The sequence below is a fragment of the Oncorhynchus mykiss genome, chromosome 26 (assembly GCF_013265735.2).
Source record: "Oncorhynchus mykiss isolate Arlee chromosome 26, USDA_OmykA_1.1, whole genome shotgun sequence".
Lineage (NCBI taxonomy): Eukaryota > Metazoa > Chordata > Actinopteri > Salmoniformes > Salmonidae > Oncorhynchus > Oncorhynchus mykiss.
Window position 1 is genome coordinate 21691121 of NC_048590.1, and position 27045 is coordinate 21718165.

Here is a 27045-nt window from a genome sequence, read left to right on the forward strand (position 1 = left end):
CCGCCTTCTTCTGGCAACCCCTTACATTATCCACACTGTTTCTCCCTGGCTATAGTCACTTTCATTCTAATGTCTTTAGCAAAGCCAGCTCCCGAGTAAGGCTGTACATGGTTCACATGAGCTATGGATCTCATGTTTGAGACTCACAACAGGTGATGACTAGTACAGCAGCTTACCATCCCCCCTCTTTACATAAATGTTATGATCTACATTATAAATCCGTTTTTTTTGGAATTCAACCTTGTCAGCATGGACCCATTGTACATAACCATGCCTCCAATGGCGTATCCTTCCGTTCCCATTTCCCACCTTTCTTCATCACTTCCACGATCTTCCTATTCTCTCACCAATTGAACTGCTTCACTCACTGGTCTGTGGCACGCACTCAGCACACCGCATGACAACCAACTGTCTCAGTCCCCCAGCACCCTCGTCTCATCACATAGCGTGACCACACTGACTCCTAGTGGTCACACTAGAAACTAACCTTCAAAGTGCTTCAGTTTTCTAGGATTTTTCTGTTTTTTTGTAACACATCAGGCCAGGACTTGAGAAAAGCCAATGGCCAAAGTTAGACAGCCACTGTCATGTGTACTTGAGCATGCCTGATGATTGCCTGCAAGTTAAAAAAAGAGAACCTAAACCTAAGATAACAGCTTCTGTTTCTCCTCCACTCCGCAAGCAGAAAATAAAACACATTTATTGCTCCATTTCTTATTAACATGTTCTCTCTGGAATTAGAAAATATATATGCCTGGCTTCATTTTGTAGCTTCTCATACAGTGGTAACAGGAAATCAAATGTCACAATAAAAACAGTCCACTGGGCACAGACGTCAATTCAACATCTATTCCACGTCGGTCCAACATTATTTCATTCAAATGATGTGGAAACGACATTGATTTAGCCAGTGTGTGCCCTGTGTGAGGGTAACAACAAACGACACAGAGGAGAGAAGCCCCACCCTCAAATACAACCGGCTGACCTGCAGCAGAACTCTGCCCACCTCTTACACACGCGCGCACACACACACACACACACACACACACACACACACACACACACACACACACACACACACACACACACACGGTTAGCCATGGTTTAAAGCTAACAGTGCATTGTCAGAGCCTTGTGGCCCGAGCTAAAGGGAGAGATGGGACCCCCTATTGACCCCACTTTTCATCTGTCTCTCCGCCACCTGCTTCCCTCTGTTTTACTCTAGAATGGGGGGGGGGGGGGGGGGGGGTGTAAGAGGTTGGGTGAGGAGTTGGGTGGTTGTGGGAGGAGGTGGAGAGGGTGGCTGGAAGTCCAGGTCCCTATAAACAGTCTCTCTCTCGGCAGTCAGTCCAGACAGTCTCTCTATATACAGTCTGAGGATCCCATGGTGATGGTGGTGCTAATTAAACAAACATGCGCCCAGACACGACAGAGTTATAGTGGCCAGAGCCTGTCATTATTATTCATTGTTTACTTTTTCATTATCAGCATTATTATTGTTATTTATCATTTACGTCTAATTAAAACTAGTTTTTTTGTAATCTTCTGTTGTCATATTCACTTCTTTACTACAGAGTCAGTACTGTATGTAGTGGTTGGGGCACCACGGTGGGTGCAGGCTGCGCTACCTCCGCTCCGGACCATCACAAAATCCTGGGCGCTGACCTGTCGTTGGAGACGGTCTTGCGGAGCCGCACACCCCTGCGGATGGACACCAGCACGTCGGTGCCTGACCCGGTGGCCTGGGGGTCGTGCTGGGGGGCCGGGCCAGGTGGGGGGTCATCAGGAAGGTTGGGGAAGGGGAACTGTCCCTCCCCAAGGGCATGGGCACTGGCCACCAGCTCTCCTATCTTCTCCACCAGGCTGTGGCGGTTAGCGGCTATCATCTGGTCCTCCTCAGAGCCGTGCTGGACATACACACTCATCTCCATCGCTCCCCCAGACCCCCACGCTGTGTTGGGCAGGCTCAGACGCTTGGGAGAGGCCTTCACATACTCCAACGTGTTGGGGGAGGAGTCATCCGCCACGTAGAACACGCACTCCTCACTGCCCACACGTACCGGAGGCCCGGGGTACCCCCCAGGAGCATCAGGCACCGTGGGTGTCTTCACTGGCACTATGGGGGGGCGGATAGGGATGGGGCCCGCGTTGGACAGGGTGCGCCTCACACCCGGCTTGGTGGATGGGGTTCGGCGGATGGTGGCAGTCCCAGGGGTCCCAATGCCCCCTCCCCCTCCAGGCACTCCGCCCTGGGCCCCACTGGGCAGACCAGCGGTGCTGGCCGGCCTCTTGGTCTGGATCATGCGGCGGTAGTTCTGGCCGATGTTGCTGTGGCGGGGGATGGTGGAGGACTTGTCAAAGTCAGTTGACGCCTCACCTTCGGCATCTCCATTCACAGAGTAGCAGTCATAATCCGACCCTGGGGGAGAGAGAAAGACAGGAGGGATGTGGTGTGCTATTCAGTGTTGCATCTCGGTGGAGAGCTACCAAGTAAAGGGATGTGTGTACTCTTTAAGTTGTGAGTGGGTATAGTACATGTCTGTTACCTTGAGAGAGGACAGTGAGTGCATTCTCTGTTGGTTAATGTAAGTGAGGTTGACTTCTGTATGTATTGGTGTTTACTCTACGAGAGAAGGAGTGTACGTGTCAGAGTGGTACCCTGAGAGGGGATAGTGTCCTCGGAGCAGGAGGGCGTGGTGGTCTGGGTGCTGTAGCCACTAGAGTACTGCAGGGAGTCCCTGTTACTCTTCTGCTGCTCCATGCTGAGACCACGGGTCAGGACCATGGCCAGGTCACTGGCTGCTGGAGACACCTCTTCGCCGTGCTGGGAGGAAGCAACAACGCATTGTCATTTAGCAGATGCTCTTATCCAGAGCAACTTACAGAGTGCGTACATCAGAGCACTTTTCTTCGTACAGGTCCCTCATAGGAATTGAACGCACAACCCTTCCTCTGAAAGCTTCATGCTCTATCAACTGAGCTACACGTGACTAGTGGACTAACACGGGACTAACGCATGATTAGGATGAAAAGTTCAAGGTTTCCAGAATCGTATTGCAATCTAGGATCTAACTGTATCGCAATCAATTGCCTTAGAAAACACATCATACGGTAGGAGCACGGGACCACTACCAAGCACAACGGACAGACTACAACCACCAAAATCCAATTTGGGGTTAAAATACAACAGTTGTGATATAGCTGAATGTGTCTTGTATTCACACCATTGTGAGGTAAATCTCTTACCTTGGCAGCGATGGTGGCGGGGGTCATTCGGGGCCTCTGGACATCGTCTGGGTGAGCACCAGCATATCCCTGGGAGCCCGGGGATACCTCGCTCTCCCTCAGCCTATCCAGGGGCTCCTTCCGCCGCTGAAGCGTGGCAGCCAATGGCTGCTCATAAGAACCTGCCTTGGACCAATCCTGAAGAGGTGGGGGTGGTTAATAAGAAGCAGTGAAAAGCAACAGAGTGAACTCTCTAATGAGAGAGACCCGTTCACTATCCAGCAGTCTGACGCCTTTCATCTGGGTACAGTGGGGGGGGGGGGGATTCCTCATTGTGTGCGAGTGAGTGTTTGGTATTGGGCCAAGTTGATGAGTGGGTTTATTGGTTTGAAGCCTTTTGAGTTTCTGAGACTTCGAAAGGTGAAATGGGTTCCACCCATGGCCTGCTCAGTTTAGCAAATCACCACACAGGAGATTTGACACCAGGGGGTGAGACTGTTGGCCAACGACAACACAAAAGGCACACAGGTTAGGGAGCAAAGTAATGAAGTCATGAATGAGTTAAGCAGATGGTGAAATGAAAATAAAAACTTGGTGAATAAGCGTTAACTCAAGAAGCACAAATTAAAACACAAACCAAAAAAATAAATAACCAAAAATTGCAAAGTAAAGTGTGCAGATGAAAACAAACCTTCCAGCAAGGAACCTTTGATGTGGGAGAGGTAGTGTTGGATCCAGGGGAGCAGTTATAGGGTGGGGACGCAGGAAGTATGACAGAGAGAGGCCTGATGGAGCCAGTGTGAGAGAGAGCAGGACGGAAGGTAGCGAAGGACGAGCCAAACTGCGGAACGGAGAGACAAGATCGTGATCGTCAGAGCGTCCATCAACGCCAAAGGCTTATGGGAGGAGCCTTTGTGATGTGACCTCTGGGTCATACCGTACATACATACATACACACACAAACACACGCACACAGGTGCATGCACGCAAGTACGTGCATCTGCAGTCCCAAACACACACAAAGTGTATGAGTAGCAGAAGAGGGCAAAGACAAGAAATCAGCAGTGACAGAGCAGATGACCACAAGTTCCCCTGGGCTGATGAAGTACACACACTTAGGGAGAGAATCCAGCTGGTCAGTTTTACCAGCTTCTCTCATACACCGTATACGGCACAACATTACAGAGCACGGCTATAGTGTATTCACATTCTGATTCAAAGTCAGTTAATCGTGTGACAGACTGAAAGAAACGGGAGATCCACACATTAGGACAGGAGAGCGAGGGAGCTGTTGTACTGACCGTTGTGGGAGAGCTGCACTCACTGACTGACTGGCAGGTCTCGGATGCCTCGGAGGATGCGGAGCTTGATGACTTCTGCAGAAAGGAAGAGAGGTCGAGAAGGAGAATGAATGCAAAACCAAGAGACATCAGGCAGAAGAGTGGAGGAAATAAAACCAAGGAGGGGGCGGAGCTACGTTTCAGCACTGCAGCGACGGCAGTCACACCATACACATCCGTGACGGCAGTCACACCATACACATCCGTGACGGCAGTCACACCATACACATCCGTGACGGCAGTCACACCATACACATCCGTGACGGCAGTCACACCATACACATCCGTGACAGCAGTCACACCATACATATCTGTGATGGCAGTCATACCTGGCTGGTGATGTCAGAGGGCATGGGCGAGGGAGGCTTGGAGTAGACGTTGGCGTCCTGTGATATGAAGCCTGAGTCGTGGGAGGAGACGCTGCTGAGGCGGTGAGCGTTCCCTGGTGGCGGCTGGGCCAGGCTGCGGTAGCGATAGGACGAACTGGGTGAGTGAGTCTGAGAGCCTCCGGAGGAGCGAGAGGCGCTACTGTGGGCGCTGTTGACACTGCTGCAGGGGGGTGGGGCCAGGGTGAGAGGGTGGTGAGGGGGCAGGGAAGAGGGTCAGGCAGGGTGAAGGGAAGTGTTTAAGGTATGGGGATATGATATAAACCACATTTATGAAGAAAGAGGTGGAGAAGGTAGGAAATTGAACGATGGTGTGTAGAGATGGATATGGCGAGAGAGTGATGAAGTGAGACAGAAAGGGGAAAAGAAGGGAGATTGATGGTAGCAAGGTACAGTGATGTATCGGCCAGAGGAGCAGAGCAAGCAGTGGGTAGAGTTCATGAGAGAGACGGGTAGTTTATATGATGGGTAGAGTTCATATGAGAGGGACGGGTAGTTTATATGATGGGTAGAGTTCATATGAGAGGGACGGGTAGTTTATATGATGGGTAGAGTTCGTATGAGAGAGACGGGTAGTTTATATGATGGGTAGTTTATATGATGGGTAGAGTTCGTATGAGAGAGACGGGTAGATTATATGATGGGTAGAGTTCATATGAGAGAGACGGGTAGTTTATATGATGGGTAGAGTTCATTTGAGAGAGACGGGAATGTTTATATGATGGGTAGAGTTCGTATGAGAGAGACGGGAATGTTTATATGATGCGTAGAGTTCATATGAGAGAGACGTGTAGTTTATATGACGGGTAGAGTTCATATGAGAGAGACGGTAGTTTATATGAAGGGTAGAGTTCATATGAGAGAGACGGGTAGTTTATATGATGGGTAGAGTTCATATGAGAGAGACGGGTAGTTTATATGAAGGGTAGAGTTCATATGAGAGAGACGGGTAGTTTATATGATGGGTAGAGTTCATATGAGAGAGACGGGTAGTTTATATGATGGGTAGTTTATATGATGGGTAGAGTTCATATGAGAGGGACGGGTAGTTTATATGATGGGTAGAGTTCATATGAGAGGGACGGGTAGTTTATATGATGGGTAGAGTTCGTATGAGAGTGACGGGTAGTTTATATGATGGGTAGTTTATATGATGGGTAGAGTTCGTATGAGAGAGACGGGTAGATTATATGATGGGTAGAGTTCATATGAGAGAGACGGGTAGTTTATATGATGGGTAGAGTTCATATGAGAGAGACGGGAATGTTTATATGATGGGTAGAGTTCGTATGAGAGAGACGGGAATGTTTATATGATGCGTAGAGTTCATATGAGAGAGACGTGTAGTTTATATGACGGGTAGAGTTCATATGAGAGAGACGGTAGTTTATATGAAGGGTAGAGTTCATATGAGAGAGACGGGTAGTTTATATGATGGGTAGAGTTCATATGAGAGAGACGGGTAGTTTATATGAAGGGTAGAGTTCATATGAGAGAGACGGGTAGTTTATATGATGGGTAGAGTTCATATGAGAGAGACGGGTAGTTTATATGATGGGTAGTTTATATGATGGGTAGAGTTCATATGAGAGAGACGGGTAGTTTATATGATGGGTAGAGTTCATATGAGAGAGACGGGTAGTTTATATGATGGGTAGAGTTCATATGAGAGAGACGGGTAGTTTATATGATGGGTAGAGATCATATGAGAGAGACGGGTAGTTTATATGATGGGTAGAGTTCATATGAGAGGGACGGGTAGTTTATATGATGGGTAGAGTTCATATGAGAGAGACGGGTAGTTTATATGATGGGTAGAGTTCATATGAGAGGGACGGGTAGTTTATATGATGGGTAGAGTTCATATGAGAGAGACAGGTCGTTTATATGATGGGTAGTTTATATGATGGGTAGAGTTCATGTGAGAGAGACGGGTAGTTTATATGATGGGTAGAGTTCATATGAGAGAGACGGGTAGTTTATATGATGGGTAGAGTTCATATGAGAGAGACGGGTAGTTTATATGATGGGTAGAGTTCATATGAGAGAGATGGGTAGTTTATATGATGGGTAGAGGTCATATGAGAGAGACGGGTAGTTTATATGATGGTAGAGTTTATATGAGAGAGACGGGTAGTTTATATGATGGGTATAGTTCGTATGAGAGAGACGGGTAGTTTATATGATGGGTAGAGATCATATGAGAGAGACGGGTAGTTTATATGATGGGTAGAGTTCATATGAGAGAGACGGGTAGTTTATATGATGGGTAGAGTTCGTATGAGAGAGACGTGTAGTTTATATGATGGGTAGAGTTTATATGAGAGAGACAGGTAGTTTATATGATGGGTAGAGTTCGTATGAGAGAGACGGGTAGTTTATATGATGGGTAGAGTTCGTATGAGAGAGACGTGTAATTTATATGATGGGTAGAGTTCGTATGAGAGAGACGTGTAATTTATATGATGGGTAGAGTTCATATGAGAGGGACGGGTAGTTTATATGGTTGGTAGTTTATATGATGGGTAGAGTTCATATGAGAGGGACGGGTAGTTTATATGGTTGGTAGTTTATATGATGGGTAGAGTTCATATGAGAGGGACGGGTAGTTTATATGGTTGGTAGTTTATATGATGGCCAGAGGTTAAGATGAGGACATTTCCAAGTTGAAGTTGAAAGTAGAAAGCAGCAGCAGTGAAATAGGGGAACCCAACCAGAATAGGGGGGAAGGAAGCACAGAGTGGAGAAGCCAAACACACAGGAAGAGAGAGAGGCCGTGCAAATACAGAGGAATAGGAAGTGATTAAACCACAGGAAATAGTGAAGATGCCAAACACACAGAACACCAAGGGTAAGTGTGAATGCGAAGTGGAGAGATTGGGAGACACACACATGCAGGGATGGGGATAGACATGTTGAGGGTGGAGGGGGGGGGGGGGGGGGGGGGGGGGTTAGAGGTAGAGGGTTGGGAAGGGAGAGGAAGAGGAAACATGGAATGACAAGTTAAGACCGTGTGAGAATCAAGCATGGGTAGATTAGACACACAGGGTACAGGGCAGGGTTGCTGGCATGCCCGAAGACATGGCCTCCCAGACAGTGACACAAGCGACACAGAGCACTATCGTGACAAGCCTGAGAGATACTTCTTCAGAATAGAAGACACCACTTCAGGCCTAATAAGTGTCCTACTTCATCACACATGGAAACAGGGATTATTTTGAAAAAAAACTCTACATTCTAACATAAATGTTATGTGCTATTCGTTATCATCAAACGTCTGTTTTAAGTTGTAATTTTCACCACTAAGAGAAAAAAAAATACTTTTCTTTAGTGCTCTGAGTGTTGCAAGCCATATGGCACCATCTGTGATTAAACTGTGAGGACAGAGGACACAGTAGGACAACAGACACATGGACCAGCAGACAGACACTCAGTAGACTCTCATACAGACAGACATGTGCAGCCATGCAGGGGCGCCTCTTTTACTAAGACACGACACATATCTGATCCCCACCTCTCACTGACACTTTCGCTGTCACCTTTTATTGTCAGATATACTGCATGATCACACTCACATAGCCTACAACATATCATCCACACACCTTGGATCAAAACAACCCCCCCCCTCCCTTTGTTGAGCAAATCAAATGAATCCAGGTCAATACAAATGTCTGTATTTCTAGTCCATGTGTCCTGTCTCCCTCTGGTTCGTACCTGCACATGCTGCTCTTCCTGGAGCCAGAACTGCTGGGGGAGGAGGGAGGGGTCTGGTAGGACCAGCTGTAGTCTGAACCCTTCAGGTCTTTAATCACCTGGGAGAGAGCGAGGACAAACCAGTCAGCACCATATAAGTGTTATACCCCTGAAAGGGGGGAAATATGAGAACGATTCACATGGACACATTAGCATTAGCTTAAGTTGTAATGCATGAGCTGGTAAACTGCATGCTTCCCCTGTAGGAATTCCTAGGCATTACTAATCAAACTCTGTACAAACCGACATCTTTATCACATTAAGATAAATTAATAGCATATTGCTTGCTGGTACACATTATGATGCTATTATTGTTATGGCACATTTCACTCTATCACACAAGCACTCTTCCACCTAGCATTTCATGACCTCTGTCTAGACAGTGGGACTGAGAGATGGTGCATTAGACTAAAATACTAGACTAAAAACAATACAAATATATCTTAGAAGAGAGTGTCGGCACCTGCTCGCTGGCGGGGGGCAGTTTGTGGGGATCAGTGGTGAGCACAGTGAGGTCATCAATAATGGCCTGGAGGTGAGTGATCTCTCCCAGCATGGCAATCTCTCCATTCTGATCAAAACAACGAGACTCATTTCAGTCAGTTAGTGTTATTATTTATGGCAATAGCGTTGGCCTTATGTGAATGACTACAACTGTTCAGCTTTGACTCAACACTAGAGGGCAATGTGAGTATATTTTAGCTGGTCGCTTATTGACTTTTCTCCCCCCAAGTTAGGTTTCAGCCCCTGACAAGTCTCCCCTCCTCCCGTTTCATCTTCACTCTGGCCCAATCCCAAATCGTCCCCTAAACACATGATAGGATTTGATTGGTATGAGCAACCTAGTAATAGCTCCACCTCACCCTCTGATAGGCTCGATGGAAGTTTTACCATATTGCTTGCACCAATCAAAACCTCTCAGATCTCCACAAGTGCATAAAGCGTAGGGATGACGGGACGTTTAGGGATTGGTCCTATGTCTCACCCCAGCTCCCTGGTGTTTCCCCTCCCCATACAGCCCCTGCCTCCCCTCCTCCAGTCTTACCACCACAGGCTGCAGGAAGCCGATGAAGGTGCAGAAGCGTCCCCTCTCCTCCACCAGAGCGCGGCGCACCGCCTGCTTCTCTGTCTCCTCCATCAGCAGGTACATGTCATTCACATCATGCATGGCACTATCCAGCTGGGGCTGCAGGTCCCCTCGGCCTGGGAAGCCAGGAGGAAGAGCACAGGGGACAGGGTGACAGGAACAAGGAGCAGGGAAAGGGAAACAGAGGGCAGGGACATAGTATACAGGGAGTGGCGGGGATTGGGAATGGAGAGAGAATGCAGGGAGCGGGACGAGGAAGAGGACAGGGGATGGTAGAAGGACAAAAGCAGGAGAAGAGGGTAACAGAGAGGTCACAAGGAAAAACCAAAGTGTGACACACAAGAGAGAGGAGAAGGAGAGAAAGAAAAGATTAGAAAATGTGTGGTGTGTCTGGGCTTGAAGGGACAAAATGTCGCCCCTCCGCTCCTCCCATCCCTCCCCTCCTCCCATCCCTCCCTTCTCGGTCCCCCAAGCCAATAACAGACACCATGGACACAGGACAGAATGATCTACAAATACTACACTGGTACGGTATCTACATGAGATAAACCAAATAATGAAAAAAAAAATGAACAAATTAAAGTGTCTTCAAAATGTCTTGTAATGTTAAGTCATGCAGCAGGGAGTAGTGTCAGAGATGACCATGGTAGAGAAGCAAGGAGGGGGGGTGGGGGGGAGGGGGGTCTTAGTCAACAGCAACCAGTGCTGTGAGCAGAAAGCAGAAAGAGCTTTAGAACAACAAGTCATGCAGGAGTCACAAATATCACAGGGCAGCTTTCCAGAGGGATCAGAAAGAAGACGTTTAAAAGGTTGCAGCTAGCAGGCCAAACTACCTGAAGATGAGTGTATCAGGCCAAATGCATTATAGTGATGTAAACCACGTAGCCATTTACTGTCTCCCAATAGTCATGGGAAGCCCCTCTACACAGAATACATGTAAAGAAGAAGCTGTAGCATAGCAGTGTTGTGGGACGAGAACCACATACTTACCCTGGATTTCTACAGAACGGAAATCAACCACAGAGAGAGGGAGAGAGGAGGGGAGAGAAAAAGGAGGAAGGGACAACAAAGATGGATGAGAGGAGGAATTTGGGGGACATATAGAGGGTCAGAGGGGTGACAGGGGTAAAGGAGAGAGAGCAGAGATCGTTGAGCTCATCGTTAGGGTTAGTACAAGGAAGCCATCACAGCTCAGTTCACAGCCAAAGTGGGCACGGTTAGAGCAAAAACACTGTTGCAGCCAAATCAAAACCAATTCGACCCAAACATCGGTTTTCAGATTAAATACACCTCAGTTCATCATTTTAGATTCTTGCATCTGCCTGGCAACTGTCTAGAAACAGCCTTAAATAGACAACAGTATTTATTGGCTGCTGGATCAGAGTGAACTGTTATATCGCGAATGAGGGAAGGCGTGTCATTATCATCCTGACCACCAGGGGAGAGTGTTGCTCTATAACCTCAGTCTTCACTAACATGGAGTGGAGCTATGTTCTCCCTCCCTCACTGCGGCTTCCCTCATTTCACCCCCTCTCTGTAGTGATTTGAGGCGATGGCCCTTTTAAAAGACCAAACTGTAATCGTCAACAATCTGCAAACACACGTCAGCTATGTCAAACGCTTAAAAAACACAAAAAAAAACACTGATATAGTCAGAATGCCTTGGCAAAGGATCTCACCTTGAGAATTTGACCTTGACATTTTCAGCACTACTACTAGTACTACTGTAATGTCATGCTGAAGGGAAGACACAGCTGAGATCGTTACATAACAGAGAATGTCCGGGTTAACCTATAGTTATCGAGCCCAAACAAAATGCACAACATGCTGTGATAGAGCGCTGGATCGCCGGAGAGGGCAGTTTGGAGTGTTCAGCCATGCTAGCTGTCAGTCGGAGAGAGAGAGAAGAGGAGCAGCCTACCTTTCCGGGCCTTCTTCTGCAGTTTCATGGTGTCTGAGGACTTCTTCTTGATCTCATGACGAGATCTCTTGTACTCTGGAGGAGAGAGAGGGGACAGAATGTCATCCACTTTGGACAGCGGAGACAGAGGTGAATATGATTGGCCAGAGGTACCCTGCCTGTGTCCCACCTCCATCATGATGTTTTCATCATGGCCACCTAGTCATCCCCCCCTCATTCCTACTTGCCATACAACACTCCTCACCTCTCCACCATGCTCGCTGATGTGCAGTGAGCGCTCTGGCACAACAATGGTTACCGTGCATCACCCAGGTTGGGTGCCACATGAGTTTCCCCACTTACTATGTAAAGCGCTTTGAGTAGAAAGGCGCCATATAAATCCAATCCAATAATATTATTATTCACCTTTGGCATGGTCCTTGTCCAGCTGGTTGGCGGTCTTCTTCCAATCCTCAATCCTGTCCTGGAGAGGAGTGATCAAGCTCTCCATCAGAGCACTGGGAGGACAGAGGGAAAGAGGAAGCGCGAGGTACAACGGGTGTGTTAATTAACGGTTATAATAACGATTTACTTGTATTATCTTTTTTTACCCGCTTTTTCTCCCCAATTTCGTGATATCCAATTTACGATCTTGTCTCATCGCTGCAGCTCCCTAACGGGCTCGGGATGAGGCGAAGGTCGAGTCACTGCCTTAGACCGCTGCGCCACTCGGGAGGCTATAATGATTTTCTTATCCATTTAAAATGTAACAATGTGGCTTCATCTGGCACACATCACATGGAACACGTGGACAAAATGAGTCTTTGCCGTGATGAATTCTAAAAATGATATGTTTTCTTATGAAACCATGGAAAATATACGCTCTAAGGTATGAGATCTTTAGAAAGGGAAAGCGGTTATATAAATTCTCCTTCGTGGCTCGTCCCACTTCACTATTTCTGGTATGTGACACATCTGCACACCCCCATCACTCCAGGATGAGCTGGGAGTCCCATGGTGGAGTGTGGAAACGGCAGCCTCCCAGGTCGACCAATCACAGACTGACAGCACAGTGCTGATGTGGACTTCAGCCCTGTTTATAGTGTGGCGCAAAGTAGACGGGTTAGGAGACCAGTGTTGATGTGCCACCACAGGGGCAGGAAACTTTTGCTCCCAGAAATGCTTTGTTAGGAATGTAAACACCACCCAACAAGACACCACCATCCTCACCATCATCTTCATCACCACAGACACCACCATGGTGGTAATAGCTTCTGATTTGGGACTGCAGACATAATATAATGGATTCCTTTCTTTGAGATTTACTGTGTGGTCTAGAACAGAGCGGGCTGCTTGCTGCTGGTGGTTCCATTCATTTAGTCTACGTGTCCGAGAGAAGAGTCTACAGACGTCCTATAATGAGGTGCTTGGGATTTGGGGAGAGGGGAGGGAGATGGAGGGTTTTTGTCCTCACATTCTGTTTTCTCCTCCCTCCGTCTCCTGTCTGCATCACACATTTTAGGGAGAGAGGGTTCCAGTCTAGATAGTGTGTAGAATAACCAGTCTGAGGTGATCTTGTGTCTAAATCACACACGCACAAGTGTTCTGCACTCCTATTTCCACATTACCACAGACCCGACCCAAACACTGGGATAGACTTACATGGAAAACCCATGACCGGTAGCTCACTCAGTGGAGGATGACACGTGTGAATTCCCTCTCCCACCGTGAAGAGAGTCTGGGCGGCAGGTAACCTAGCGGTCAAGAGTGTTGCGCCAGTCATCAAAAAGGTTGTTGATTCGAATCACAGAGCCGACTAGGTGAAAAATCTGCCGATGTGCCCTTGAGCAAGGCACAACCCTAATTGCTCCTGTAAGTCTCTCTGGATAAGAGTGTCTGCCACATAACATAAATGTAAATTTAGACCTGCCACCTATTCACATTTCCATACGGTTGTAGCTTCTGAACCAAAAACAAGAGTCACAGTTTGTCCAAAGCTTACCACAGACTTTCAGAAGGTCAGCCAAGGAACATGGATGGGATGACAGCTACTACTCATTACTGTTGGCTACCATCGTCAAAGATACATTTTACACAGAGCAGTGACTGACAGTTCACGGGACCAATCCCCACTAACGGAGTGATAGCAGGGACAGAGCTAGGCCTATAGGAGGATGCCTGTGTAAGAGGGCGGGACTTACTTGGTGAAATGGCGCAGTTTGGCCTCGATGCTGCGATGCCGCATGCACATCCTGGTAAGAGCTGATCCAATGTCTCTGGTGGCACCTGAAAGAGATCACAACACAGAGGAGGTTAGGGAAACACTCTGGAAAACAGTCAGTCAACGTAATGTATACTGCAGACCGACAAGCCAGACAGACCACCAAACAGACTGCCCACTGAGGTCTGTTTAATATTCACTCCCAACAGACAGCAGCAACCTGGAGGTAATATACACACTCCTGCCCTAGTCCAAATAAAGATATTAAGGACAGAGGCCTACGCAGTGTGTGTGAGTGTAGTGTACAGTATGTGTATAGTGAGCGTGAGACTGTGAGTGAGTAACCTGGAACTCTGATAAACATCAGGCTATTTTTAGCCCAGGAAGAACATTTGGAAAAAGCTGATCCCGGACTCTGAGCGGGCCACTTCACTTGCTTCCAAAGAAGCTGAGCCAAGCAACCACCGGTGTTACTGGCGTCGAAAGAGCCTCAGAGTATACACTCCAGTGAAGAAACAAGCACTCCAATTCAAATCTCATTTTACTGGTCACATGCGTCGTAAACAACAAGGTGTAGACCAACACTGAAATGCTAACTTACGGGTCTTTTTCCAACAACGCAGAATTAAAAAGACAACACAAATTGAAATAGTGACACGGAGAATAAATAGAAAGTGAATAACGAATAAAAATAACATGGCTATACACAGGGAGTACCCGTACCGAGTCGATGTGCAGAGGTACAAGGTGATTGAGGTAGCTATGTACATACTGTAGGGGTAAAGTGACTAGGCAATATGATAGAGAACATGCGAGTAGGAAGAGTCACATCTGGAGTTCTAGTATCTAATACATGCAATCTCTTAGTCTGATAGCCTCTAACATCAGGGTTAGAGAGCTGAACCCAGATTTCACCCAGATTTCTGGACAGCGTACAGACAGGATTTAACCCTCTACTCCCTAATCTTGGTGCTAAGGGGTTATCTGGTCAAACCCCACCCTATCCACACCCCTCTCTCTCCCTATACCCGGGGTTGGCTCTGACTACACCCCTGGCCCTACACGTGCCCCAGTGGGAGGGAGAGGGGTTGCCAAAACTCCGTCTGATTACTCCTGTTGGACAAGCAGACCCTTCAACCTCAGATTAAGTGCAGAGAAGCCAGCTCCTTCACTTAAGTCATATCATCATATTAGTCCTCCCCGTCTCCCAGTCGCTCATTGACACTGTGTGTGTGTGTACACACCATGAGAGTGACCTGGACTGAGACAGCAGGATCCTATCTGAGTCAATCCGAGCATCCTGCCCCCTGGTCCACCCCATCCCTATCGGTACAGCCATCACCTCCTGTGACCTTGGCCTCATCTTGGTGAGGTCATACCTATAAGACTGGTGAGAGAGATGGGCTCCTAGTATTCAAATGTATACACATTGAGAGGGACAAATGAGAAGGGGGGTGGGGGGTACTTGTTCATTTGTGAAAGTCATTTTTGCCAAATGACATCTAGAGATGAACCAAACTAAGGACTTATTAAGGGAAGGACTTATTATTGACAATGCCGGTAAAGCTATCCGCCTTCTGTACTGCTGGGCCCTCCTTCACTTGGATGCCTAAAGTCAAATCAGTGATTCCTGCAGAGAGACAGAGAGAGACTAAAAGGTCAGTCTCCGTGAACACACACTGTTAAAATACAGAGAATGTCTATTCATAATTATAAACTGGGTGGTTTAAGTCCCGAATTCTGATTGGCTGACAGCTGTTGTATACCACGGGTATGACAAAAAAAATATTTTTACTACTCTAATTACGTTGCTAACCAGTTTATAATAGCAATAAGGCACCTTGGGGGTTCGTGGTATATGGTCAATTTACCACACCCCCCCGAGCCGTATTGCTTAATTACCCAGCAACCATGTATTCATCCAGCCCAGGGCAATGCCCCCCTAACCCTACACCCTCCTCCCACACACAAACGGAAGGAGTGGGGGCATTTTCTAACCTCAATATGAAATAATGCCTAATGTCATGCCAATAAAGCACCTTGAAATTGAAAGTTAAAGTTGAGAGAGCGCAGGAGAGCGAAACAGAGTGGGAGAGAGAGGTTGATAGCTAGTGACAAAAAGAGAGAGGAGAGAAAGCGAGAGAAAGAGGGGGACAGAAAGCGAGAGAGAGAGAGAGAGGCAGTGCTGAGAGGGATCTCCTCACACATTCTAAAGAGCTAACTGCTGGGGAGAGAATGTAACAGCCTGTGTGTGTGTGTGTGTGTGTGTGTGTGTGTGTGTGTGTGTGTGTTTGTTTTCCCTCCTTTTAATATATTCTCTTCCTGTTTTATATTCTTATGAACTTCCTCTCTCTCGCTCTCATAACAACATCCACAAGAGATCAACAACAAGATGAGGGAGAAAAAAAAAAAGTCTCACATCTGGGAAACAAATTAGGCCAGCGTGTGTCTAGCTCTGTGTGTAGTTGTGTGTAGCTAGGTGTCTAGCTATGTGTGTGTAGCTAGGTATGTGCAGCTGTGTGTGTGAGATATAGATATATACACATACACACACACACACACACACACACACAGTGGGGCAAAAAATGATTTCGTCAGCCACCAATTGTGCAAGTTCTCCCACTTAAAAAGATGAGGCCTGTAATTTTCATTATAGGTACACTTCAACTATGACAGACCAAATGAGAAAAAAGTCCAGAAAAATCACATTGTAGGATTTTTTATGAATTTATGTGCAAATTATGGTGGAAAATAAGTATTTGGTCACCTACAAACAAGCAAGATTTTTCTGGCTCTCACAGACCTGTAACTTCTTCTTTAAGAGGCTCCTCTGTCCTCCACTCATTACCTGTATTTAATGGCACCTGTTTGAACTTGTTATCAGTATAAAAGACACCTGTCCACAACCTCAAACAGTCACACTCCAAACTCCACTATGGCGAAGACCAAAGAGCTGTCAAAGGACACCAGAAACAAAATTGTAGACCTGCACCAGGCTGGGAAGACTGAATCTGCAATAGGTAAGCAGCTTGGTTTGAAGAAATCATCTGTGGGAGCAATTATTAGGAAATGGAAGACATACAAGACCACTGATAATCTCCCTTGATCTGGGGCTCCACTCAAGATCTCACCCCGTGGGGTCAAAATGATCACAAGTACGGTGAGCAAAAATCCCAGAACCACACGGGGGGACCTAGTGAATGACCTGCAGAGAGCTGGGACCAAAGTAACAAAGCCTACCATCAGTAACACACTACGCCACCAGGGACTCAAATCCTGCAGTGCCAGACATGTCCCCCTGCTTAAGCCAGTACATGTCCAGGCCCGTCTGAAGTTTGCTAGAGAGCATTTGGATGATCCAGAAGAAGATTGGGAGAATGGGAGAATGTCATATGGTCAGATGAAACCAAAATATAACTTTTTGGTAGAAACTCAACTCGTCGTGTTTGGAGGACAAAGAATGCTGAGTTGCATCCAAAGAACACCATACCTACTGTGAAGTATGGGGGTGGAAACATAATGCTTTGGGGCTGTTTTTCTCCTAAGGGACCAGGACGACTGATCCGTGTAAAGGAAAGAATGAATTGGGCCATGTATCGTGAGATTGAGTGAAAACCTCCTTCCATCAGCAAGGGCATTGAAGATGAAACATGACTGGGTCTTTCAGCATTACAATGATCCCAAACACACCGCCCGGGCAACGAAGGAGTGGCTTCGTAAGAAGCATTTCAAGGTCCTGGAGTGGCCTAGCCAGTCTCCAGATCTCAACCCCATAGAAAATATTTGGAAGGAGTTGAAAGTCCGTGTTGCCCAGCAACAGCCCCAAAACATCACTGCTCTAGAGGAGATCTGCATGGAGGAATGGGCCAAAATACCAGCAACAGTGTGTGAAAACCTTGTGAAGACTTACAGAAAACGTTTGACCTCTGTCATTGCCAACAAAGGGTATATAACAAAGTATTGAGATAAACTTTTGTTATTGACCAAATACTTATTTTCCACCATAATTTGCAAAGAAATGCATTAAAAAAACCTACAATGTGATTTTCTGGATTTTTTCCCCTCGTTTTGTCTGTCATAGATGAAGTGTACCTATGATTAAAATTACAGGCCTCTCTGATCTTTTAAAGTGGGAGAACTTGCACAATTGGTGGCTGACTAAATACTTTTTTGCCCCACTGTATATATAGAAAGGTGAGGAATGTGAGTAAAATTAAGCATGTTTAATCTGCCACACACACAGTATTTGTACAGTATAGGCAGCCAATAACTCAGTCACTATACCTTGTTTAGCTATAGGTCAAACCCAAATAGAGACATCTAGTGAACTAATCCTGAAAGGAACTCCTCTCCTCTGTGTAGTCTGCTGTCATCCCCATCTGCTCCTGCCCTAACCCCAGCACAGCCAGCCTGTGTTTACTGTTAGCCTCCCTGCCTGTAACCCTCCTCCCTGCAACGCTCCCCTCCCGCAGTGAACCCACAGGGAGCCAGCACATATTGATTTTTCCCATGACATTTAGTCACCAACACCATGGTGAGGGAACAGGCTGATATGACAGAGCGAAAGGTGGAGGGAGAGAAGGAGACAGCAAGGAGTGGGTGCATTGGGTGGATGTGAGAGGGAGTGTGGAGAGAGAGGAAGGCAGAAGAAAAGAGCGATAGAGCAAGGCGACAGAGAATGACAGGCAGGAACAGAGTGATCAGGCATCTTCCGCTGGCATTCGTGTTCCCTCCATCTCTCCCCCCCCCCCCCTAACTGATTTCCTCAACCACACATCCTGTCAGGCTACAGACACCTACAGACACCTTTAGGTTGCTAATACAATTCAGCATGACAGTCTACAGTCGTGGCCCAAAGTTTTGAGAATGACACAAATATAAATTTTCAAAGTCTGCTGCCTCACTTTGTATGATGGCAATTTGCATATACTCCAGAATGTTATGAAGAGTGGTCAGATGCTACAGGGTGCTCAAGAAAGTCCAGCAAGCGCCAGGACCGTCTCCTAAAGTTGATTCAGCTGTGGGATCGGGGCACCACCAGTACAGAGCTTGCTCAGGAATGACAGCAGGCAGGTGTGAGTGAATCTGCACGCACAGTGAGGCAAAGACTTTTGGAGGATAGCCTGGTGTCAAGAAAGACAGCAAAGAAGCCACTTCTCTCCAGGAAAAACATCAGGGACAGACTGATATTCTGCAAAAGGTACAGGGATTGGACTGCTGAGGACTGGGGTAAAGTCATTTTCTCTGATGAATCCCCTTTCCGATTGTTTGGGGCATCCGGAAAAAAGCTTGTCCGGAGAAGACAACATGAGCGCTACCATCAGTCCTGTGTCATGCCAACAGTAAAGCATCCTGAGACCATTCATGTGTGGGGTTGCTTCTCAGCCAAGGGAGTGGGCTCACTCATAATTTTGCCTAAGAACACAGCCATGAATAAAGAATGAGAGCAACTTCTCCCAACCATCAGTTACATAATTATACTTCAGTATTCCATAGTAACATCTGACAAAAATATCTAAAGACACCGAAGCAGCAAACTTTGTGGAAATTAATATTTGTGTCATTCTCAAAACTTTTGGCCACGACTGTACTACATGTCTTTCTCTCCTCCCCTCCCTCGGTGAGGCTATCGAACGGTAGAAGTAGAGGATGTGAGTTCTTTTCTTCTTTCCTGATTTATCAAAGAGGGAACGTCCGGGTCATGACAGCCTGGAGTATTTCCTTGCAGATGAAAGAGGATAAGCCAAGTCGCCACTGAGAGGGAGTAGAGTGGCCACTGTTCAAACACACACAGTGGTGCTAACAGCTAACATCCACACGCCCCTGCAGACTCTGACCTGTGGAATCAACACTCGGGCCTAGACAAACAGCAAGAGGACTCAACGGAATTCAATCCCACACCGAGACATCAGACCTCCAGCCACGTGTTCTCCGTAGCAGTAGGGAAGTGTGTGAACGTGCAATCCCAGTTGCTAATCGTACATCCTGATTCCTGACCCGGTCTTTTCATCTGTTCTGTGGGACAGCTGCTAGGGGTTCCCCAGATCTCCTCAAGTGTATTTCCTGGAGATAAGGACCGCAGAAGCAGAAAAGCAACCCAGACACTGTTGCTAGTCTCTGCCCAACCCACTGCCTCAACAAACACAGACAGACACACAGACATACCCCATATTCACAGCTCCCTGTAAAATACTGCAGTATGCAACCACCCTAAACAACATACCACACACCATCTAATATAATACACCACTGCCAGTCCAAAACACTAACACACATATCTCAGGTCTCATTCGCTTAACTTATCCCCATGGTAAGGTGAAGCACGTTTTGGGAGAGAGGAGGAAGCCAAGCCAGTCTGCACTGCATATTTATGGAGCTCTATTGATGGAGCCCTGATGAATTCACTGGTTGGAGAGCAGTAGATCAAACACACACACACACCTTTTCATCTTTGGATGCATGTTAGGGTTTGCATATGAAATAGATGCAGTAGGAACTTAGTAGGCTGCATGCTTTATGGCAGTGGGATATGGACATGCTCAATTCGTGAATCATTCTCCGCACTGCCACTCAGCCCTGTGTGTGTGTGTGTGTGTGTGTGTGTGACAGTAAAGAAGGTGTAATTAGTACAGCCCCTGCTGTGGGCGCCCCACCCTCCTCCACGGGGACTCACCGTGGGATATCCCTCTATTCCCTCTCATCCCTCGCTCTGCCTTTTCTGACATTGCTCAGCTTCCTTTCTGCCTTTCTTCCACCCTGGGACACAGGAGGGTCACTGACCTGCCATGGAGGCTGCATTATAGGTGGTGTGCCCACTAGTAAAAACACCCTGACGTGTTAGTGTTTATAACTATCCTGTCCTCTGTGTGAAATGTTCCTATTTGTCAGTCTTTGAGAGACGGTGAGTGAACAAGTGAGAAAACAAATGAAAAAGTGTAGAGAGAACCTCATTTTCATTCCGTCTGCACGGTTGATGAACTTTAGGAAATAAGTGGATAAACTTGGCCAGTTGCCTGGCAAGACTCCAATACTGCTCACTAGCTTAAACTCAAATTAGACCTCTGTGGAGGCACAGCAAGCCTTTCTAGCAGGTGGGTTCAGTTTGAGGACAGCAATGCAGGTAGGAGCGTGTGGTTAATGCACAAGAACACTGTTTTTCCATTCCGCTCGTTGGAGAGACACAGTCAGAAGAAAACACGCAGACACAGGCCCCTCGTTCCCTGCCTTCGTTCCCTTTCCAAATCAATCAGCACCCCTCAGACTGACAGTCCTGCTGGTTGCCGTGACAATGCAGAACTAGCACTCCTCGTGACTGTCGGTGGGGCTGTCTGTTGCTAAGGTCACTCTGGCAGAACATTCTTTAACTTCCACTCCTCTCTACCTAATATAATAGTACCTATCTAATACCAGTAACTCTAAAGTGTTACTGTATGAAAATAAGCCTACATTCACATCCGTATCATAGTATCACTTTGGCAATGGATCATTAGACTGTTGCTTATCAGTGCTGGATCTTCCTTGATCCCTGGGTGTCTCTCTTTCTCCTCTTCCACCTCCTCCCTTCCTCAGTCACAACCACTTCCAGCCATTTTCTGCTCAGTCATAAGGTGGGTGGCTGTGGTTTCACATGCTATCCCATGACTCTTTATGGGGCTCCTGGAAATGTTCCACATTTTAGAAATGTTTGCTTTCAGGGCCGCAGTAGGCCCACAGCCCTTCACATGCAAGTCACAACACTCAGAGCATTTGATCAGAAAATAGCTTCAAGCTTTCCATTGGGAAAAGGATATTGGGACTGTGGTGAGAAAAAAAATAAAAACTTACTAACATTCTAGTGCCTAGGCAGAGACTTAAAAGTGGAACTGACAGCATTTTAACAACATGAACTCTTATTCAAATCTGTTCATATACGGTGCATTCAGAAAGTATTCAGACCCCTTCACGTTTTCCACACTTTAGAAATGTTTGTACATTTATTACAAACAGAAAAAAAATAGGGTTAGAGTTAGCGTTAGGGGACCTTCAATGCTGCAGACATTTTTTGGTACCCTTTCCCATATCACATTTACATGTGTATTCAGTACTCAGACCCTTTATTCAGTACTATGTTGAAGCACCTTTGGCAGTGATCACAGCCTCAATACTTCTTGGCGGAGGATGCTACAAGCATGGCACACCTTTATTTGGAGAGTTTCTCCCATTCTTCTCTGCAGAGTCTCTCAAGCTCTGTCAGGTTGGATGGGGAGCGTCACTGCACAGCTATTTTCAGGTCTCTCCAGAGATGTTCGATCGGTGTTCAAGTCCGGGCTCTGGCTGGGCCACTCAAGGACATTCAGAGACTTGTCCCGAAGCCACTCCTGCGTTGTCTTGGCTGTGTGTTTAGGGTCGTTGTCCTATTGGAAGGTAAACCTTCACCCCAGTCTGAGGTCCTGAGCAGGTTTTCATCAAGGATCTTTCTGAACTTTGCACCGTTCAACTTTTCCTGGATCCTGACTAGTCTCCCAGTCCCTGCCGTTGAAAAACCTCCCCACAGCATAATGCTGCCACCACCATGCTTCACCGTAGTGATGGTGCCAGGTTTCCTCCAGACGTGACGCTTGGCATTCAGACCAAACAGCTCAATCTTGGTTTCATCAGACCAGAGAATCTTATTTCTCATGGTCAGAGTCCTTTAGGTCCCTTTTGGAAAACTCCAAGCGGGCTGCCATGTGCCTTTTCCTGAAGAGTGGCTTCCATCTGGCCACTACCATAATGGCCTGATTGGCGGAGTTCTGCAGAGATGGTTGCCCTTCTGGAAGGTTCTCCCATCTCCACAGAGGAACTCTGGAGCTCTGTCAGTGACCATCGGGTTCTTGGTCACCTCCGTGACCAGGGATCAGTTTGACCGGGCGGCCAGCTCTAGGAAGAGTCTTGATGGTTCCAAACTTCTTTCATTTAAGAATGATGAGGCCACTGTGTTCTCAGGGACCTTCAATGCTGCAGACATTTTTTGGTACCCTTCCCCAGATCTTTGCCTCGACACAATCCTGTCTCGGAGCTCTACGAACAATTCATTTGACCTAATGGCTTGTTTTTTTTCCCTGACATGCACTGTAACTGTGGGACCTTATAGACAGATGTGTGCCTTTCCAAATCATGTCCAATAAATTGAATTTATCACAGGTGGACTCCAGTTTTGTTGGTTTAGTGTTTTCCAATTTTCCCCAAAGTGGTTAGATTCTATGGTTTCTTCAATTACATTTCTGACATGCTGACTCCAATCAAGTTGTAGAAACATCTCCAGGATGATCAATGGAAACAGGATGCACCGGAGCTTAATTTCAAGTCTCATAGCAAAGGGTCTGAATACTTATTTAAATAAGGTATTTCTGTTTTCACTATGGTCATTATGGTGTATTGTGTGTAGAAATAAATTACTTTAATTTTTATGACAAGCATGCACTTTGTCATTATCACATTTTCATCAATTATTAGAATGTTTGAAAATTAAGAACACTAAGGCATTTGTGAAAATTCGATGGCAATATAGAGTGGGAAAGTGGCCGTGCATTTGGACAGCTAATAGACACTGCAGTAAATAAAAATCTCTCTCGCCCAGGACCGGAGTCTACGCAGACCGGTCCTCTATAGCCATTCAGAGCTAGAGTAGGCCTATACGGGAACAAGCCATTTGCCACAAGGGCCTGCCACCATTCACTTTGAACTGGACTGTGTGTTTACAGGCAGTTGCAACAGCGTGACGTTAAATAACTGGAATGCATTCGGCAAAAGTCACAAAATGCACTTGATTGGATTGCTGCACATATGCAGATAAATACCACAGGAGTCATCTTACATTTGGGAACTTTACAGTCCTATTGATCAAACAACCATAAAAAAGGTAGGCCATCTTTCCCAAAATGCACATCAACAAGATCAACAACTAATGATAGGCAGAGCAAACCTTTTTCAGGAAGTTGGCAGTCAAAATTGCACTGGTAAATGATGGGGGAATAGTCTGCGGCTTGCCTGCCAAAGTATGCTCGTCCCAACCAAGCCCCCAAGCTAACTGGCTAAAGATGGCTAGCTTGCTAGCTACTTCACTCTGCTTTTGCTCGCCCTGGCAGAACTGGTAAGGTCGTTGTCATGTTATATAGTGCGTTCATGACTAACCACATTTTTGAGCCTACATATACTGACACTGGTCATATTCAACGGGTGTTGTGCATTCGTAAATTCATTAGTTATTGTGCACTCTGGCACACGTAGACCAGAGTGCTCTAAAATCGGAGTAGATAGCTAGCCAGAGTGAATTTACGAACACAAGAGATGTACTAACTGTATAACAGTAGTTTAGCATAGCTAGCTAGCAAGGCGATTCACATCTCTTGCTAGCTAACCAAATGACACCTGCATCTCTAGCTGAAAAAGTCTGTCACCCACCCACTAGCTAGCTATCTATCTAAACGTTAGGCTCTGTTTTTAGCTTGCGACATAAATAGATATGCTAGCATATTAGCCACGTTATGACTGACTTGTAATCATTGCCCTTACTAGTTTGATTGTATTGACATTCCCAGCCATTCCATTTTTTTGTCCAAAATATTGAGTCATGGAAACTGAAACAGTGCATCCTGAAAGGAGGTAGCAAACAATGTACCAGGCCAGCTGTGATTTACAACACGATAGCAATATTTAGGACTTCTAAGAAATGTATTGGTGAATGATATTAATCATGCAATTAACTGCATCCATCTATTCAGCTAACAATGCATTCGTGTACGACATGGAATGTTGAATCAAATATAACCTACATTTAAAACCTCTTATAAAGTTGTTTTTATAGCATAAACTGGGAATTCAATATTTTTTACTCATATTATGATTGTCTGTTTGTTTCATATCTGCAAAGTAGTTCACATTGTGCCAGTTCCACTTTAAAACCCTGGATCTGATCGTCTTATTTGAGGCTCTATATTTATCCCATCAAGGAGAAGTGTGTGTGACAGATCAGGGAGGATGGCCCAGCCTGCCATTGTGACTGACCCTTTCCTTGTGTCAGCCCTCCTCTCCTCATTTGCACACTAACCCAATCAATGTCTGCACAGCTCTATAGACACACACACACACACACACACCTAAGACATAATACAACTAATACAAATACTGCTACAACTACTAATACAACTAAAACTACAACTACTAATACAGCTAACACAACACCCCAATCAGCATTCTGTTATGAGAGATGGAGAAAATAGGTCACACACAAATACATGCCATGCACATACACCAACTTATAAAAACGTGCCTAACACACACAGACTGCATGAGCGCTCACTCACAGCACACTCTACTTGAGTGCTAATCACACAAGCACACATACAGCTTATACACCCCCCCCCCCCCCCCCCCCCCCCCCCCCCCCACCACACACACACACCCCCATGCCGTGACTGCAGCATACTGTGTCATAAACTCAACATTCATAATTTAGTGATTACCGCATGGGCAGAAAATAGCTCTTTAGCGCACACATCTGGGCCAAACTCACTGGCCCTAAGCATTTTTACTCAGCCCATCTCTCCCTCCACTTGGCTAAGACATCACAGAGTAGGAAGGCTTTCACAGATACAGTCATGGGAGAGTTCTACACAGCCTATTTCCCCTCCCATATAGTCCCATCAATTTACACTAGAGCTGTCCAGACGTGAAGGAGGGAGTGATGTGGTTTTAGGTGTTCATTTCGATATTTACAGGGTTTGTTGTCTGATCGTTATGGTGAGCAGGTAAGTAGGGTGAAAGGGGAGAGAAGGAATGGCTGATTTCCCCAGAATGAAATCATCCTAGAGCTGCGGGGGTGGACGTCCCATCACCCCCAAACAAACCCCTTCAGAGAGAAGGAGAGAGAAAAAACAAGTGTTTGAGTGAGAGAGGGGCAGACAGAGCTCCTCTAGCAGGCCTGTTTACCACGAACACACCCAGCAAGGGCTGCTTTCCTTTCCCAGAGAATATCAATGAGCCTCTTTAGACTTTCTGCTCAGTAATAATAGTCCACCATCACCACTTCCTCTCTCTTTCTCCTCTCTCTTTCGCTCTCTTTTCCTCTCTCTGACTCACACAAGCATTTTCCTTTTCTCTGTGCCTCAGACTTTGTGGCCTTCCCACCAGAGCATCTCCATGGCAACGGGGGGAGATGAAATCTGCAGGGGGATTCGTCAGCCCCTTTCCCTCGCTCTATTGCATCATTCACACACACACACCTGTGATTCCCCAGAGGAATCTGACAGACTCATCCACTGTACATCCTGTTACTTCCTGTATCTAAGGAGGGAGTGTGAGTGAGTCATGTACAAGTCGTTTGGTAAATACCATTTGGACGGCATTAATGAATGAGAGAGTTGGGGCGCTCTGCTCTGGTACTAATTACCCCCAGCCTGCCTCTGGAGGATTAGGAGACTTTTAATAGTCCTGTTTTATGAGTTACAATCCTGCTGGGAGACACAGGATTACACTGGTACTGAGAGACCATATACACACACACACACACACACACACACACACGTTAGAACGCACACCAGATACAGAACACATTAGGCCCTCTTGCTTATACACACTGACAGATCTAGAACTTCAGAAGTACAGACAGCTGCCTCATGATGTAACCATACATTACTACATGTATTATGAATCTCCCAACCCTCAGAGTGGGAATAAGGCAATCACAGGGATTATGACCCAGCAGCCAAGGTAATCTCAACTCTCTGCACCTTCATCACCTAGTTTGTGTGTAATCTCAGTCAGACAAAGTGCATCTCTGTCCCTTATGATTGGATGGGCATGTCCCAGTGGAATCCTGGCTGCTCAGTCTGTCCGTCTGTCTAACAGTCTGGCCTAGTTCTCAGGCAGGCCGGCCCAGAATATTCCACAATATACCCCTCTGAGGCCCACATGGCTTCACCAGGGCTTCTTCACTAAGCCGGGTGCCCTGACAGCATAGCCTCAACACACACACACGCACACCAAAACACACATTCAGAAGCACACACACACACAAGGACCAATACAGACACACACCATTACACCCACATGCATTGATGTGCGCAGCCGCGCACTTACACACTTTGACTAACGCACCAAACATTAGCACCAGG

At 46.6% G+C, this 27045-nt stretch overlaps 1 protein-coding gene across 6 annotated transcripts in view; it reads right to left on the bottom strand.

Moving 5' to 3' along the window:
- Positions 1-327: 327 nt before the first annotated feature.
- The window catches only part of mtss1lb (MTSS I-BAR domain containing 2b), a 68188-nt gene continuing 41470 nt past the window's right edge, over positions 328-27045 (bottom strand). Inside the window, exons 4-16 of one of the 6 annotated variants that reach the window (XM_021585968.2) lie at positions 13893-13977; positions 12118-12209; positions 11713-11787; positions 10782-10790; positions 9750-9907; positions 9168-9275; positions 8666-8763; positions 4895-5114; positions 4527-4601; positions 3917-4066; positions 3247-3423; positions 2659-2824; positions 328-2419 (exon numbers count right to left, since the gene is read on the bottom strand). In XM_021585968.2, coding sequence (XP_021441643.2) covers positions 1644-2419; positions 2659-2824; positions 3247-3423; positions 3917-4066; positions 4527-4601; positions 4895-5114; positions 8666-8763; positions 9168-9275; positions 9750-9907; positions 10782-10790; positions 11713-11787; positions 12118-12209; positions 13893-13977 — 2189 coding nt within the window. In that variant the 3' untranslated portion in view covers positions 328-1643. The remainder of the gene's footprint in view (positions 2420-2658; positions 2825-3246; positions 3424-3916; positions 4067-4526; positions 4602-4894; positions 5115-8665; positions 8764-9167; positions 9276-9749; positions 9908-10781; positions 10791-11712; positions 11788-12117; positions 12210-13892; positions 13978-27045) is intronic. The other 5 variants (XM_021585971.2, XM_021585972.2, XM_021585969.2 and 2 more) reach the window with 5 other exon arrangements.